Raw genomic sequence first — 19,137 nt, 5'->3', positions numbered from 1 at the left:
TATTTCCAAAAAAATTTAGGTTATACAGTATTCAACATTTCTCATCTCCTTTATTAAAGTATGCTTTCTTCTCACTTAAAAAGAAAAATGAAACTTCGAGAAAAAACAAAGGAGTGTACCTTTGTTAAACAGCGCTCTCTTGTGGTTTATTTTCACACACAAAAAAGAAATGTTCTCTTCAGGATAATCAGCTTACCTAGGGAGATTCTTCATAGATGGATAAGCAAAATAAACCAGATGCTCTGTCACATTTTATCTCTTTCAGCATTCGAGCTGCTTAATTCATTTAAATGATCATTCTAATTTTTGAGTCAAAACCAACAAGAAATATAGATATGCAGAGATTAGGTTTACACTGATAACATTTGCTTTGATCCTTTGCTAAAATTAACCTGACATGTTTAAACCAACCTCACAAGGTTGTCATAAGGATCAAATGAAATAATAATTGTAAAGCAAATAGCACAGTGCGTGGAGCATAGCAGGCCCTTACTAAATGTTTTTTCCCTTCCATCTTCTCCGCTCCTCAAGAAGGCAGGGAAAAGTAGCTCTTTTTTTCACCCTAAACATCTTATCATACCATTAGACTATAGATATTTGATGTGTGACAGATACATATAATTCTAGTCCAATATACCTCTTAGAGATAGAAGAGTGAAGAAGGGATTGCCCAGAGACAAGCAATCCTGGATCCTTCCTTCCCCGCCCCCCCACTCCTTCTACTCTCTGCAAAGGTGCAAACTGCAGTCTTATCCTTGATCAGATATTTATGCATTGCCACAAGTGGTTCACCTGCATTTATATTAGATATATTAAATATGTATGTAAACATATAAATTAAATACAAATGGAAGGCTTGAAAGCAACTGCAACTTTTAAGTGGCACAAGTCACTCCCCCCTCCCCTTGTATATCGTGATTGTGTGATAATCATGAAATAATTCATTCAACAAGTATCTATTAAACATCTATTATATGTATAGCACTATGCTCAATTCCCTGGGAGATTAAATAAATATATATATATATAAATGTGTGTGTGTGTATACATATACATATATACACATGCACATACATACACACACACACACACACACATATGGTATGACCAAAGATCCTTACCTGAAGGAACTGATCACCTAGTAGAGGAGCCAAGACATACACACTCACTCAACAAACATTTATTAAGCTTCTGCTTTGTGCAAAACAACATGCCGTATGATGAGAATGATACTAAGTTATCCCCAGCCAGTTGTTGGATGAATAGAAGGGGTAGAAATTTCCCTAGCTGCTCATGTACTTAGTGATGGGAGTGAGTAAGAATACCAAAAGGGAGAGAATAGATAGACAAGGGAAGAGCATTACAGCCAGAGTCAAGGAGAAATATTCAAATCAATATTTGAAAGAGTTAGAGGAAGAGGACAAATAACCAGTGAAGAAGAAGGAACAATTACAAAAGGAGGAATCAGGAAAGTATGGAGTCCCTAAAGGCAAGAGAGAAGAGAAATGTAGTAAGAAGAGCCAAAGCGAATGGTGATTGTGAGACTGTTAGCTGAGGTAACAGAGGAAATGATAGTATCACTGACTGGGGTGGGGGTGTGGGGGAAGGAAGTTGAGGGGAAAGGAGTAAGGTTTGAGAAAATGATTTTCATTTAGAAGAATTCTTAAAGAAAGTGATCATAGTTTCATGAAAAGAATATCCTTTATTACCAATATTCAATTGTGATACTGACAGACACTAATAACTTCATAAACTCCACTGAATCCATTGGAGAAGGAAATGCAAACCATTCCAGTACCTTTGCCAAGAAAACCTCAAAGGAGGTCATGAAGAGTCGGACACTACTGAAAAACGACTGAACAAGGCAATAACTATTTGGTTCCGGTTACTTTCCTTCCTTTTTAATCACAAAGTCAAGCATTTATTTTCCTCATGTTCACATTTTTTTTAGTGTAATTTCTGTATAATACCTAAGATGCTACCATGAACCCAGTAGGCAGCCAACAAAGTCATTTAGGACAAGGGTTTATCTGATGACGAATGCATAAAACTTTGTATATAGGTCATTTAACAGTAGTAAATGACTTCCCAACTAAGAGCCTCATGGGTACCACATATACATTAGCTTGTGAGCAAGCATGGGTCCAAGTGTTAGGACAAAGTCATTACCTAAGCCTTAGTACCTTATCAATACTTTCTGGTAACTCATATTAATAAATCATTTATTTTCTTCAAAGTGAAAATTTCTGAATCATGAATCACATATTTCTGCTTTTGGTAAAAAAAAACCTATATAAAATATATAAACATCATACAATAATAAAACATTATATAATATATATAACTTTATATAGACTGAATTCCTAGCAGTAATACCTGACACTCCCCCTTTCCCAGTAACAAAATCTTCCCTTCTCAAGTCTATTAGTAACTGAAGAAGAAAGAACAGTTTAAAAACATATAACAGGAACAATAACTCACCTTATTTGTTTCGTCCACACTAACAGATTTCACTACACAGGAAGCTGGTCTTGTCTGAGTATGTACAAGATCCTGTGGGGCATTCTGAGAGGTTGGCACTGGAGGCAAGGGAGCTCTCCTCTTTTTTGGCACATCAGATGGTAGTGTATTTGAAATATATGGTTTAGAAATGGTATTTGATCTTGTAAAAGTTGGCCGAGGTTTACTTATCAATGGAGTTGCTGGAGCACTTGAAGTCTTATGAAAAATAAAAAGGTGGAGGTAGGGAGGAAAGTACCATAAGTATTAGGGAAGCTTCAGAAAATAAAGTACTAAGATTTGTTTATAAGTAACATTACAAGGTGCATCTTTAACTTTAAAAATGCTTACTTGTTCCCTTTTTTTCTTGCTACGTTGAAAAAAGCTGAAAAACTTTTTATTTTCTTTTTCCTTCATAGTGTCTAGGTTTTGAGATATTTGACAGGAGTCTAAAATTAAAAAAAAAAAGACATGTTACTCTTCTTATTTGTTTCATTATGAGTCCTCCTTTTCCTTAGGTTTCTTTTTCTTACTGTCCATTTTAAAATATGTATATATTCAATAATAACTAAAAATCTTAAGAAGGCAAATGCCAAAAAGTTGTTTTAACTGGGCCTTGAAAAGTGTCTATTATGTTACTTATTTCTCCTTTTCATTTATGCTTTTGGCTCACAGCTAAACTACTATAAATAACATTTTATTCGGCAAAACACATGAATCCAAATTACTACTGAACACTTGTTCAAAAAGCTTCATGGTTATTACTATTTGCTTCAAGCATAGGCTTAAATTTGAAAAGACTTTGATTACAGAATAATAAAATTTGTCCAGGTCTATACATAGACATATTTACATAATGCCCCATATTTTTCTTAGTTTTTTAAAAAGATGTATTTAGGGGCAGCTAGGTGGAGCAGTGGATAGAGCACTGACCCTGGATTCAGGAGGACCTGAGTTCAAATCCAGCCTGAGACACATGACACTTACTAGCTGTGTGACCCTGGGCGAGTCACTTAACCCTGATTGCCTCACCAAAAAAAAAAATCCTGTTTGCTTAGATCTATTAGCATTCTCCAAAATCCCCATTGCATGATATTTATAAAAATCACATAGCATGGTTTCTCTTGGGAAATCCATAACTACTTCAGTAGCCACACCATCAGAGCCAAATGACTTTAAGTGTTTAAACTTTCAAAAAAAAAGAGCTATAAGTGATAATACGGTCTTAATACAATAATCACATTAAGCCTCAGATACAAAGTTCAAGCAAAAGATTTATAACAGGTGATGAGAGGGATTGGTTGCTGGTTTTTCTTATGGTATTTTAACTACTGATGGATGCCAGGCACTTTGGATGCCATCAACATTAAAGAAAACTTAAAACGGATGCTTTGGTTTACATACTTTTCCAAATGACTGACCTGCTTCAATACTTGATATTTTTCCCTATGAACTTTCTTTATGTGAAGAGATACATATCTTCATTATTTTCAGTTTAACAATAAATTTGATTTTAATAAAGTCACCAGCACCCTACCCCCTAATTACAACAGTAAAGGTGTTTCCTAATTATGAAAAAATAACAATGTTAGCAGTAAGTGAAGTCTTTCCAAATAAAGTTCAATTATAATCTGAAATGTAGGACATGTATACTCTGGCACTTTAAAAAATCTTTGTTGGAAAAGTTATACAGCTTCAAATTGCTTAGAGATAAATTATCCTAAAATATTGCAAAACAGCCTTTCCTTTCTCTCAGATGGGTAACTTTTCTATTGAGAAAATTCTGACAAAAGTGGTCATATGACAGTTAAACAACCTCATTGAGAGTTAGGGTTTGGAGTTTTTGGTATTTTGGTTTGTTTTTTTTTTTAGACAGGGGGTATTTTTTTTTTAAATCTAAGGCATTCTATTATCTTATTTTAAAATCAATAACAGGAAATGAAGTATATTTGCTATATACAGCAAATAATATAAAAATAACTAAATATCATGGCCAACTAATTAAAAAAGAAACATAGAAACATGGGAGAAGCCTGAGAGAGAAAAAAGGGGAATATAAAAGAGGCAGAGGAAGAGAAAGAAAGATACAAGGAGGAACATGGGGCAATAAGAGAGAGATAAGATAAACAGAGACAGAAAGAGAAACAAAATGAGAAAAGAGTTTGTAAAATTTAAGGGGGGATGAGGAAGGCCACTTGGCAGTTTCTCTGCTCCTTAGCTCCACCCAACACACATGAAATTCACCATTCACCCTCTTAGCTTCTGGAACATCATGACTTTCCTTTTCGGGCTCCATATCTCCAAGCTAGGTGGGCTACAATATTAAGACTTTGTCAGTGGATATCACTGTCTAATAAAGTATTCTAAAATCTGTGATTTCAAGTGATGTAAAAGGAATTTGTTCCCTACTTTCCAATGCTGTTAATTGTTCTATATACTGAGTTTACTGACAATGAGTAATAATTAAACTAAATATTATTTACATGATACATCTGAGAAACTTTAAAAAAAATTAAGCCAGCATGGATGGAAGGAAGGAAGGAAAGAAGGAAGGAAGGAAGGAAGGAAGGAGCAAGCAGCACTGCCCAACTGGAACTGGCCAGTTGGATTCCTAGTGGGGCAGCTGCCATCACTCACAGATTGTACCTATGGATGGAACAATTAGTATTTAACCTTTAGCAACACAAAGCTTGGTGTGGAAGTGTAACAGAAGTTACCTTGAAGCACTTAAAGGTAAATGGCGGACATAGCGGACACAGAACTAGGGTCCCAAGTTTCTAATACTTACCTTTTTACTGAAGCAAACTCTTGGGCAATATTTGTAGGGAGTTTCCTATGGGGCCATGGTAGTGATGGGAAGAATAACAGTAGAGGGAGAGGAGCTGAACAGTACTTGGAATTCTAAACCCAATTCTCTTTTCAACAGACCACAAATTCATCTATACTTGATGTTGGCTAAGCTACCAACTACTTGAATTAAGGTAGTCTACACTATGCCCTTTAGTCTCCAAATAAGGTTTGGGGAAGAGTGAAGGTCAGAGAGAAAGACATGTGAAATAATCTACAACAAAAACTTTCCAATTTACAGTTTTCATGAGTACTGATTATCAATATCCATATTTGCTGTGTTTTTCAAATTATAAATTGAGATCAAGGAGTCCGTGAGAGATCATCTTACCCAGTTTCACAGATGAAAAAGCTGGGGCTTATAGTGTCTTAATTTCTAGCAAAAAAGAACAAAGCATTTTTGCTATCACTATAAAACATTTTTGAAGAGAAAAGCAAAAAGAATTCTCCCCAAGGTGTTAATAATTTTTTCCTTTCTTTCTGCTTAAAAAAAAATGTTTTGAATTGCTCTCACTCATCTGGTTGGAACAAGACGATTTCCTAGATACATAAAAAGGGATAAAAAACTAAAATTCTTCCATAAGAAACTAATTCTATTCTATAACTTAATTTATACATCCAGACTGGTAAGTTTATCAGTGTAGGAAACTCCCAGTGCAGAAAAACTTTCTGCTGATACAGAATGGCACTTTCTAATTTGTCCTCTTAGTAATATGTCTGGGAATACTTAGAACTGAGTGATATGCTTATGGTTAATTAGCCAGTATGTGTACAGAGGCACTCTGTGTACACACATTTGTACAGACTTGAACCCAAGTCTTCATGAAGTCAAAGCTTGTCCACTGTTCACTAAGCCACATGATCTAAAAAATTTGCACTAAAATTATTTTGGATAATTCACCTTTGAAAGAAAAATAGCATTTGCTTTTCATTTTAGAATGATTTCCTTTAAATATACCAATTTATGTGCGAATTTCAGGTAATTACACAGGTACCCATTAGCCTGAGGAAGGATGAATAGTAGAAAGCATTTGGGTGGGAATAAATTGAAAGATAAATAGAAGTAAAACTCACTGAGAATATAGCACAAATTGCCCAGCCAACCAGATGTTCTGGGTGATACTTTCCATGCAAATTCTTATCTCTGCTTACTGTATTGCAATCTCTCAGAATTAGAAGCAGCAACAAAGGGTTGATTTCCTAACAATTAAGGTTGTTCCCAAAAGGGAATGGTATACTTTGTAAGATAATGAGCTCCCTACCGGAAGAGGCTAACTATCTATCAAGCATATTGTCAGCAGGGCTCCTGAACTGCATAGGAGCCTGGACCAGAAAACCTTGAAGGTGCCTTCTAGCTCTGAGATTCTGATATAGCAAGTTCAGAAAGTGAGAAGAATGGATGTAACACATTTTTCAGAATCTGAGTGGTAACTTTTGAAAGCACATTTGAGTGAATGAAATCAATGCTACTCTAAATTAAAATCCATAAGCTACCTGAGCATTTATGCTGGCTGTGCCCTTGTTGGTAACAATTTGTGAAAGCTCAGCAGGACTGAGCTTAGACATACTTTCAATTTACCCAGTGACCAGTAAGTAGAAATATCATGGTGTGACACACTCTACCTACTGTGTGCAATATTAAAAACCCAAATCCATAGCTCTTACCTTGTAAAGATGATAAACTGAAGTCAGTAAAAGAAGGAGCTATAGAGGGAGAGGGTAAAAAAAAAAGGGTGAGTTTACTATAATGATGATGTTTGTTCAAGTTCAAAATGTTACTGTGTCAAAGAAAGGGGTGTAAATTGTATCTTAACACCCTCTTAGGGAAAGTGTTAATATTTTCTAAAGGCAGAATAATTGTTTTCTTTCTTCAAAACTTATTTCCTTCAAAAGGATAAAAAAAACAAAAATTATTTTATAAATCCAAACAATAGTATCATTATTTATTAGGAACACATATGCCTGCATTTATACATTGAGAAACTATTCTAAAGCATGCCAAACCAACATGCTTTAAAAATCTTCAAATCTTAGAATATGAAATTATTTTACCATGTGTTAAAGTTGCATGGAACACTTCTTTATAGACCTCCAAGTATAAAAAAAATCATATTTTTTAACCAATTTTTATCAGATGCTAGGTTTAGGACATTTTTAACATGATATTGTTAAGCTTAAATGAAATAAATGAATACAGATGGGACTTCAGTCAGTCAATACCACTTCACACTTTATTAGGAGAACAAGGAATTCACAAGATGTTACTCCATTTTTTTTCCTGTTTAAATCTAAGAAGTTGTGTTAGCTATTCCATTCTTAGCCAAAAAAATTTTAAGTTGATGAGAAATGGAAATTATCAACTTTAACTGAGAAATTCAGTTCCTTATTCCAGTTTCATGAGATGAAATCAGTGACGTTTTTATGGTTCAGTTTCCCTTACTTTCTTGTCCCACAGTACAAAAGTCCCACAGACTTTTATTAATTTACCAGTTAAGAAGTAGAGAAAACATGATGTATCAACTATCAAATGAAACAAAATAAAAGAGTCTTACCTTTGCTGACATCCATTGCATAGAGTTCTCGTAGTCCAAGGTCATTAAAGGACTTAGTCAGGTCAAGAGGCTCCTGAGATTGGTAGTCCTTCAACAATACGGTGTGTAAAGGGTCAAACTCACATTTACTACAGATAACGGGGGTGAGTTCTTGAAGGGATGCATGTGGACTAACTCTCACAACTGTCTTCTGCGTTTTCTTGTAGTTTATCACTACTCGTACAGTTTGCTAAAATAAAATATAAAAATTAAAGTTATAGTATACCCAAAGGGCTATAAAAATGTGCATACCCTTTGACCCAGCAATAGCCCTTCTAGGGCTGTATCCCAAAGAGATCACACTAATGGGAAAAAGATTCACATATACAAAAATATTTATAGCAGCTCTTTTTATAGTGGCAAAGAATTGGAAATTGAGAGGATGCCCATCAATTGGGGAATGGCTGAGCAAGTTGTGGTATATGAATGTGATGGAATACCATTGTGCTATAAGAAATGATGAACAGGCAGACTTCAGAAAAACCTGGAAAGACTTGTATGATCTGATGCTGAGTGAAGTGAGCAGAACCAAGAGAATGTTGTACACAATAACAGCCACGTTGTGCGATGACTAATATAGATAAACTTAACCCTTCCTGGCAATACAAGGATCTAAGACGTCTCCAAAGGCCTCGTGATGGAAAATGCTATCCATATCCAAAGAAAGAACTATGGAATTTAAATACAGATTGAAGCTTACTATTTGCTAGGTTTTCTTCTCTTCCGGTGAGCTTTGTTTCCTCTTTCTGGTGGTTCCTCCTATTGGTTCTAATTCTTACTTACAACATGACTAATGTGAAAATGTGTTTAATAGGAACGTATATGTATAGACTATATCAGATTGTGGGCCATCTTTGGGAGGGTGGTGGGGAGGAAGGGGGAGAAAAATTTTAAACTCAAAAGTATACAGAAGTTCAAAATAAATTAATAAAAAAACTTAAAAAGTTAAAAAAATTAAAGTTATAGTAATGTTTTTGTGGTTGTCATTGAGTCATTTCAGTCCTGTCCAACTCTTTGTGACTCGATTTAGGGTTTTCCTGCCAAAGATACCGGAGTGGTTTGCCATTTTCTTTCCAAGCTCATTTTACACATGATGAACTGAGGCAAACCAGGTTAAGTGACTTGGCCAGGGTCACACAGCTAGTTAAGTATCTGAGGCCAGAGTTGAACTCAGGAAGATGAGTCTTTCTGGTTCCATGCCCAATGCTCTATCCACTGCATCACCTAGCGGCCACAGTAAAATTAAAAACCAATAAAAGAACATGGATGAATTTCAATGACCTTGAAACCTAGAATTCATCTTCCTAGCAACATTCATACATAATTAAGACTAATTTTATGTCAACATCTAAAAGTTATTTTGATCAATTTTTTTCCTACTTCTACAAGAGTCTTTAAACCAAATGATATCAATTTAGTATAATTTATAGTATTTTAGAATTAAACTACAAGATATATTTCTTTCCTCAGCACATTGTGGGCCCTTAGTAAAATGCTTATTGATTGATTCATTCAACAAAGTCTAAGATAGATTAATTGATGAGTTACCTTGTTTCTTTTATGTAATTATTTTAAAATTAGAAAACATAAAAAGATGAACTTCTTTTCTACTCTTTATTCAAGAAGCACATATTTTGCTAATGCTTTACTAATTGACAGATTTATATGAGGTCTCCATTCTAATTTAACTGCTTAGCATTTTATATGTATCTATATTTATATTTAATTGTGAATTATCTTTATTTGTATTTGTATTTATTTATATTTGAGTATGAATTATCTTAATCCATCCTGGGTATAGTTCACTGCATACATGCTCATAAAAATAGCTTGACAATTTATTTTCATGTCATAGTATAAACTAAAAGGGCAATCTTTATTCATTTGTTTTTTTGGGTTTTTTTCTTTCCTACATGGACTAGACTGATTTCTCTGAGTAGCCACTGATATTTCATTGAAGAAGTCTTTTAGGATACTGGGATCCAATGCAAAAAACAGAATAACATCTACAAAGCACACATAAGATCCAAGAGGAATTTTTCCTCCTTTTAGACTTTGTGCATATCATCACCTGCATCTCTTATATTGGAAAGGATCAATTAAAGTTCATTCTGGTTGCACCTATAAAGGACTCTCACATGATCTTTGTTTCCCCCTAGTCCAAAAATGTATAGCTCTTTCTGCATCTTATGTCCAACATCTCTCTGACAAAAGTCAGGTAACATGCTTCATTGCAGAGCCTCTGAAGACATGGTTACACATTGCATTGATTGGAGTTCTTAAGTCTTTCAAAGTTGTTTTTCAAATAGAAAAAAAATCTCATATGATCTTAACATGCATAAGGGAGACCTCATAAGACAGACTTTCAAACTTCATTTTCTTCTGTGTTAAATACTTGCTGGATTCAGATGCCTCCTTCTATGTGATTCTTTGACTCCTTGAGTTGTTAACATTTTCTCCCACTTCAATTTTTTTTGTACTATACTCATTTGTGTATGAAAATATGTATGGTTTTATTTTTGTCCCAAGTCCCTAGCACATAATTAGTATTTCATAAATGTTTGTTAAACTAAATTGATACAGTAATCTATGCTCTCCATAGTTGAGAAGTATATGATTCTTTTTCCTTCCAGTTTTTTCAAGATTTCAAAAATATGTTTTGATTGATGATCCAGTTAAGAATTTATTTTGATATATGCTGTAAGGATGTGGATTTAGTTTGTTTTTGGTTTTTTTTCAGTCATGTCCAACACCTTGTGACCTCTTTTGGGGTTTTCTAGGCAAAGATAATGGAGTGTTTTGCCACTTCCTTTTCCAGCTCATTTTACAGATGAGGAAACTGAGGAAAACAAGGTTAAGTGACTTGCCCAGGATCACACAGCTATTCAGTATCTGAGGCCACATTTAAACCAAAGTCTTCCTGACTCCAGGCCTAGCATCCTATCCTATCCCCTGCACCACCTAGCTGCCCCTGAAGGTACGGATATGAATCCAATTATCCATCCTACTTGGTCATTAAGGACAAATCACCCTATTTAATGCAGTAATATTCTATTTCTATTTTGCTTAGTGTTTTTGCAATACTTCATAAACATTTCATAGAGATGAGAAAGTAAGCATATAAATTATAATTGCTGAGACCTGCTCAATTTTTTTTTACTAATAATACTTCATAAAATTTTCCTCCTCAAATATTTTTATCTTGAAAATTAATTCTTCAGTGATGTTGAAACTGTACTGTACTCAGCACAGATTATTTCTTCTGTATGTACTTGTTCTGGTCCAGCGGTCAGTTATCCTCAACCTGTTTCATCCCGTCTGTCAAAATCATATACTGGGGTGTGGCTGCTGCTCATGCTACAGTTTCTTGGAGCCACAGGTGAGAGTTGGGTGACCAGGTAGACACCAAAGGTGGATGAGCAGCCCTGATAAGGGCTCACACCAGAAGTGCTGGACCTCCTTGAATAACCTGTACACCCCATATGAAAATATAAATGGGGAGAAAAAGAATGAAATCAAATTCTGTTTAATTTTAATAACCCAGCTTGGATTGGAGAAGAGTTGAGAAAATGAACTTCTCATTCCTCATAGCAGAAGTGAGGGGACTATCAGTGTGAAATATTCTATATATTGTCAGTGTTCAATGTGTTGATTAGTTTTGCTTTTTTCTTTCTTTTCAAAATCTCAGTTACAAGGGGTGGTGAAGGGATATATCTATAAACAAATATGGCATAAAAAGAGAAAAGATATCAATAAAGTATAATTTAAAAATAAACTTACTTTATTAAAAATGAAGGAAACTTAAAAGTTTTTAAAGTAGTGATATTATGTTTATCAAGTAATAAAGAGCATACCATAAGCTTTATCCTGTGAATGCTACATTTAATATATAAAATTTTGTGTTCCACAAAGTAACATAGATTTACATAGTTAATGACCACTAGATTTTCTGTATTCTATATATCCCTGTATCTCACTGTCCATAGAAATTGATTCAATTTACCCAGAAAATGAATACAAAAAAGGTCACTGACATGAAATATAACTTTTAAAAAACATATAATAAAGAATTATGTATACAATAGAATAGCCCACCCTGAAAGTAATTTATAGTTTATAATTGTTTTATCAAAAAATTATCCTTTTATCTATTTAAGGAAACATTTAAATGAATAATATTTCAAATAGTTTTAGAATAGTAAATACTTACTTTATATTCTTCTTGAAAGAAAATGTTTGTAAAGTAACTAATTTGAAAAGCTGGCAAAGAATGATCTGATTTGGGCCTCTCACTAACAATTTTCCCCCAGTGGTTTATACACTTAAGGCTTGATGGTACCTTTTAGTCACGTTCCAGTCACCAAATTTGTTTTCAATTAAATTGTATTAAAGTGTTATTAATGACTGAAAATCAACCATGCACAATATGACATTTCTCTTAACTTACACTATGACATCAAAATTGAAATGACAGCTCTAACCTCTGGTATCACTGGTGTAGGCTTCTTCTTATCCAGATTTTTTGGTTTTAGAATTACTTTCTCCACTTCCAGCATTCCAACTGGTGTGTTGGGTTTAAATTTAATTGGCGTTTTTTCCGCTGATAACAGGTCAATTGTATAGCTTGATGGGTTTAAATGATATTGTGCACAAAGGTATATTAACAAATCCATCATGGGTTTGCTGTAAAATAAGGAAAATTATGGTCACCAAAAGCATAGTCATTACTAAGGACCACTGAAAATTACAGTTTTTTTAGAGCCTGCTTTAGGTTTAATCATGCCTACAATAAAAAGGCCAAGTTTGAATCTAATGAGTTCATAGATATTAAAAGTAACTTGAAATCTGCAAGATATCTAAGCCAATAATGAGGTGTATATGGTAGAAAGTGCACCAGATTTGAAAACCTGGGCTCAACCACCATTTTTGGATGAGTCATTTAACGTCTCTAAAAATCTGTGCCTTCCAGAATTCCTTATTTTATCCATTCCAGAAGCCATGGTAGTGGAACAGGAGGTCATTTCTGTATCCAAGCAATGAAATGTAAAAGCAATGAAAACATATTAAAGAGTGAGTAGAAGCAAAAGGAAACAAATGGTTGAGGTTTAGCAAGTTGTGGTCAGCAAAAGGCCAAGAGGGTGAGGGATTAAAGAGTTTTGAATAGTCAAGGGTCAGAATTGGGAAGGAAGGACCTAGGAAAATATTGAGAGATGGAGGGACTGAAAGTCAAGGTGAGAATGAAGAACACAGTTAAGGTTCATAAGACAGAAAAAAAAGTGGAATGATAAAATATTATGACCAAATAATGAAATTTTTGAGTTCATGAACATGGAAATGAAATACTTGTAAGTGATGGTAAGGATTGAGGATATGACTATTTCTTAGCTGGACTAGCTGGGGCAGCGAGGTGGCACAAGGGATACAGCACTGGGCTTGGAATCAGACTCATCTTCATGAGTATGATTTTGGACTCAGACACTTAATAGCTGTGCTACCCTCGGCAAGTCACTTAATCCTGTTTGCCTCAGTTCCTCATCTGTAAAATGAGCTACAAAAGGAAATAGCAAACCACTCTAGTATCCTTGCTAAGAAAATCCCAAAGAGGGGTCAGAGAGTCGAACACAATTGAAACAACTCAACTGCTTGTGTGTAGCTGAGGTAGAGATGAGTAGGACTGGTAGTTAAATAGGTTGAGGAATTGCTAAGTTAGAGTATTTGAAGGAACATCAATATTTACACTAATAATAACCATAATGATGATGAAAACAATAATAGCTATCATTTAGCTATTATAAAGCTATCATATAGCTTTAAGGTTTTCAAAGTGCTTTACATATTATCTCATGTGATGTATATAGAAGTCACCTGGTATAAGGAAAAGACTTGGGGCAGAGAGGAAGACTGAGTTAAACATTAACTAATTGAGAAAGAAGGGACAATGTCTTGGGGTTTGGTAGATAATGGTTACCCAGACTGGATGGGGGGATCAGTTTAGAGAGCATGAATCTCAAAGGAAAAGAGGCTGCTGAGTGACTGCAATAAAGGAAATGGAAATAGAAACCTCTGCAAGCAATGGGCCATTATTCTGATTCTCTCACAGTAGACCAGTGAGACTATGGTTATGAGTACAACTATTATAGAAAAGGATGGCTATGGATGAAGCATCCTTAGGAGAGATGCTAGATCTTAGTGAGTGAAGAGTGAGAAAGGATGATTAAACATGAGAAGTTTGTTAATTATGGAACAGGAACTCCAGAGGACACCATGGAAGGGAAAGACAGGTCTGGAGTTGGGATATAGGGTTGAGGTGGAATAGGAAATGATGGAATGTATAGCTGGAGGGGTTGGGGCAGGGAGTGTTCATAGGCAATCTCAGGTTTCAATTCTTCTGCAAAGGGAAGAGCAAGAAGAGAGTAGGACCATGCCAGCTACTGGGGCAAGAACCCAAGAAGACTATCACTGGGTAGGGAGAGGTCCACTGAAGAAGGCCGGTGATTCAAAGGTTCTAGGTTATCCCTCAAGGTGCTGAACCTCGCTTCTGGTGTCTGGTTGTGTCTTGTAAGGGACTAGGAAGCCTGCCTCATGCCAGGCATAAACAGGAAAAATATATCCTGAGGAGTCTGAGAGCTACGTCAGGAGGCAGGAGATGCAGTCAAGAACAGGGACCCAGCCACTGTTTTGGCCTATGGTTCTCAGGAATCAGCCTGGAGGCAGGAAATGTCAGGTTGGGGGAGTAAGGAGGGGAATTATTTGTGACAGGACTCCAGAAGCTCTTAGGAGGAAGAAGGTTATGTCCAGGAACTTCAAATAAGTCTAGTACCAAGAACATTGGGGTAATTAAGAAAAGTTTCTCAGAGGATGTGGCATCTAAGCTGAATCACAGTAAAAGGGAAGGCTTTTGAAATGCAATTAAGGGATTACATTACATGCACAGGGGATGGATTGAGAGAACACTGATACTAGAGATGGAGTGTTGAATTTTGGGGATGATTATTAGTACAATTTGCCTGAAATGTGGAGTTCATGAGGAGAATAGTAAGACATAAGATCAGAAAGGTAGCTAAGCACTCACCCTGGTGGAGGACCTTAAATGCCAAAAGAGAGTTTTATTTTTACTTCAAAGCCACAGAGAACAACTGAAATTTTCTAAAGAGAGGAATAACATAAGTCTACTCCTAGAGAGATACTATTTTTTAAAATATGGGATGATAAATTATTATGATTACAGGGACCCACAGTGATAATATCCAAAGATCTTTCTAAATGTATCATTTCTAGATATTATTTATTGGATGCTTGTTTAGTGTTCAGAAACTTTAAGTATTTCATCTACATGCCAAATATGTGCAAAATAACCTGTTTTGTGTCTCTTTCAAGACAGCATTTTAAAGCTGCCAACTTTCATTCAAAGAAAGCTGTAAGTGGGGCAGCTAGGTGGCACAGGGGATAGAGTATCGATCCTGGAGTCAGGAGGACCTGAGTTCAAATCTGGCCTCAGACACATAACAGGTACTAGCTATGTGACCCTGGGCAAGCTACCTAAGCCTATTGGAAAGAATGAAAGAAAGGAAGGAAGGAAAGAAGGAAGGAAAGAAAGAAAGAAAGAAAGTTATAAGATCAAAGATATGATGTGTAATTTTAATTTTTTTCTTTTTTGTGTTTAAATTTTAAAAAAAATTTTCATACTCTATAAGACAAGGTTAACAAACCTGGAATTTCAATGGTCTATAAGAAATGTGTCAAACACCCAGCAGGCAGCAACACTCTCAAGTAATCAGATTAAAATGCAATCTGGAAATATTTAACAAAAAGAACTAAAAAATCCAAGAGAACACAGATACTATTAGTATGTGGTTTTCTAAGTCAACATGAGGGCTGTATGGATCTTTACGTACAGTTTAGCAGAGTGTTTATATTTGAGCTTGACATCAATGTTCTAGGAAACAGTGACTTGTAGGGAATTCACTGGTGAGGAAATTATCCTCACGCACTATATACAAGGGTATGTTGGAGCCAGCTTGAACTGGCTTGAGAGCCAATTACTAAGTTTTCAGTCAAAGTATTTATACCTCAGAAATCAGCAAATGCTACAAATCGGGGCTTGACTGATTTTGCTGACTGTCTAGACTTAAGAAAATGATGGAGAAAATGTTAATACAGATTAAATTTAAAAGTGTGTTGTGCTGATATTTTACCCCTCCACCCCTAAAGCCAGTTGTTAAATATTTATGAGTACACCCTTGCACATACATATGTTTGTGTATGCTTGTGTTATGTGCACATGTGCATACGTATATGCGTATGCACGCATGATGTGTTGTCTTTCCTGATAAAATATAAGCTCTTTGAGAGTAGAGATCTTTATGTACAGTATAGTGGCCCTTGTTTCAGACTGAGTTTGACACCACGGGTTTAGGAACCTCACTGATGAGGAAATTGCCTCTAACTGATCCAAATTAACAACTTCTCTGTAATGTGGTACAGTGGCTAGAGCCCTAGGCCTGGAGTCAGAAAGACCCAAGTTCAAATCTGACATCAGACATTTAGTAACTATGTCACGCGGGGCAAGTCATTTAACCTTTTTCTGCCTCAGTTTCCTAAACTATAAAATGAGGATAATAATAGTAACTATCTTGCAGTGAAGATCAAATGAGACAATATTTGTAAAATGCTTAGCAGAGTGCCTCATACATAAGATGCACAACATAAAATGTTGTTGTTGGTATTGTTAACAGTACTGCCCCTCTCCAAAAGGATCCTGCTGCAGGAAGCTGACACTGGGAGAAGAAAAGGCAAGACTACCAGAGTCCCAAGACAACACTCCTAGAAAGTCTACATTCCTCTGACCTTATCAGTCTTATCAGACACTCACACAGACACAGTTTCCGGCCTCCTCAATCAGGCACGAAATAACTAGCACTCACAGTATAAATTCTTACTCCTTTCATTTCTCTATTGGCTCCTGACTCTCCAGATTTCTTTTTCCACCATGCCCAGCATGCCTTTGTTCCCATGATAGGTCCTTCCTCCACTATGGCCCATTCCTCAGATTGGTAGCTTCCCCCCAGAATCTCTAGTTGAAGTAAGGACCCGGTTCCACCATGTTCACTCCTTCAGTATTCTCTGGGCTCTGCTCCTCACTCTTTAGGCTTTTTTCTCCACCTTGCCTCCTCTGCATAGCTACTTACTTCCACCTTTGTTTCTTTTGTGTTGTCTTCTCTAACTATAGAATAAGCTTCTTCAGAGCAGGGACTCTCTTTTTGCTTTTATTTGTATCCTCAGCATTTAGCACAGTGCTTGGCAATAGTTAACATTGAATAAATGTTTGTCGACAACTTGACTTAACTCCCAACATTTTCAAGGGGCATTAAGTATGAAATTAATCCTTTACTTTTCCAAATTTTAAACAATTCCATCAGTAAGCCCAATTTCTGATCCCTTCTAGTAAATTAGAATAGGTCTAGAATCTAAGCTGATGTGAGATATTTAGGAACATCATAAAGGTAAGCTTAAACTGATCTTTCTAGGCTTATTACATGCAGTTTTTTCTCCCTCAATCTAATCCAACTGGCTAACTTGTATGTCTGCCAATGCACTTCCTTCCCAACTTGACTCCTTAGCATTCCTTTCTGTTACTGTTGTTCAGTGGCTTTTTTTAGTCGTATCAAACTCTTTGTGGCCCCATTTAGGGTTTTCTTGGCACAGATACTGGAGTGGTTTGCCATTTTCTTCTCCAGCCCGTTTTACAGGTGAGGAACTGAGACAAACTGGGTTAAGTGACTTGCACAGGGTCATACAGTTAGTAAGTGTCTGAGGCCACATTTGAACTTAGGAAGAGAAATCTTCCTGATTCCAAGCTCAACACTCTATCCACTGTGCCATCAAGCTCACCTCTTAGCATCTCCACCTTCCTTTGAATGAAGTAAAGTGCTTCCTAATACTGAAAGCTGATCCTGATCGCTGAAGTTACTTCTCTCTGGAAATTACTTCGTATCTATTTAGTATTTAATTTTCTAGGCACTTGTTTTTCCTTGAATAGAACATTATTAGCTCCTTTAGACCAAGTAATATTTTGATTATGTTTTGGTATTCCCAGCACCTAGCACAGTGGCTTAGAGAGGGAGGACAGGATATGTAACCTCACTGGTATAGAGCACTGGGGTATTAACCAGGCATATGTTTTTTTGTTTTTGTTTTTGTTTTTAAATATTCTGATAATTGTATTTTCATATAATTGGTTTCCTTTTTAATCCAATGTATTTTATTTTATGCATTTAAAAACATTCTGAAAAGTGACCTTTGACCAAAAAAAAAAAAGGTTAAGAATCCCAGGTATAGAGTTCTCAGTGAACACTCCTAGACCCCTGAAGAACGGCACTTTCTTTGTAACTTTGAAGCTTAAAGATGTACCCAGAGCACTAAAAAGTTAAATGATTTACTGAGAGTCACATAGCTAGTACCTGTTAGAAGTAGGGACCTGAAGCCAAGTCTATGCCATGCTGCCTGGCATGTAGGGGTGTTATATAAATGCTTCCTGAATAAATGAAAGGATCACATCTGAATGTACTTCCCTCATTTTATTGTATTATCCTTTGGATAATTTCACAATTCTTTCAGGACATCTTCGTATATACTCATTACAAACTTACTATCGCTGAAGGAAGTTTTGGAGATGGTGCACTGAATAGGCTAGGCCGAGTTCAAATTTCACCTGAGACACTCACTAGCCATGTGACCTTAGGCAAGTCACTTAGCCTCTGCCTCAGTTTCCTCATCTTTAAAATGGGGCACTACCTTCCAAAATTGTTGTGAGGATCAAATGAGATAATCATTATAAAGCACTTAGCACCTACCACATAATGGGCACTATATAAATGTTTTTATTATAAAATGTATTATAATTATTTTTATTTGGAAATTCTCAGATTTCAGACCCAACTTTTAAATCCATTCTTCCAAAAGGAAGCCACATTCACCCTACTCTCCAAACTGTATTCTTTGATATACTACTTTTAGCCAATAGATGGCACTGTACTCCATCTGAAATGGTCTTGAGCCAGTCATCCCTAGTTAAAATCACATACTTATCCAGTAAGACTACGGCCACTATTGTACCAAAAGGATGAGAGAGTCAGGGTGTATCCCACAATATAAATCACTCTCAACTTTGCTTACCACAAAACCAAGTTCAGTTTAAGGC

General features: G+C 35.8%; 1 protein-coding gene across 4 annotated transcripts in view; it reads right to left on the bottom strand.

Moving 5' to 3' along the window:
• The window catches only part of COBLL1 (cordon-bleu WH2 repeat protein like 1), a 179,398-nt gene that overhangs the window by 43,810 nt on the left and 116,451 nt on the right, over positions 1–19,137 (bottom strand). For all 4 annotated transcript variants that reach the window (XM_027866006.1, XM_027866004.1, XM_027866005.1 and 1 more), the window contains 5 exons: positions 12,419–12,620; positions 7,899–8,127; positions 7,012–7,050; positions 2,851–2,948; positions 2,482–2,718 (listed from right to left, as the gene is read on the bottom strand). In XM_027866006.1, coding sequence (XP_027721807.1) covers positions 2,482–2,718; positions 2,851–2,948; positions 7,012–7,050; positions 7,899–8,127; positions 12,419–12,620 — 805 coding nt within the window. The remainder of the gene's footprint in view (positions 1–2,481; positions 2,719–2,850; positions 2,949–7,011; positions 7,051–7,898; positions 8,128–12,418; positions 12,621–19,137) is intronic.

This window comes from Vombatus ursinus, unplaced genomic scaffold, assembly GCF_900497805.2.
Source record: "Vombatus ursinus unplaced genomic scaffold, bare-nosed wombat genome assembly UNPS02014779.1, whole genome shotgun sequence".
NCBI lineage: Eukaryota > Metazoa > Chordata > Mammalia > Diprotodontia > Vombatidae > Vombatus > Vombatus ursinus.
Note: the sequence above shows the minus strand (reverse complement) of the source record. Positions and strands in the feature narration are given on the sequence as shown.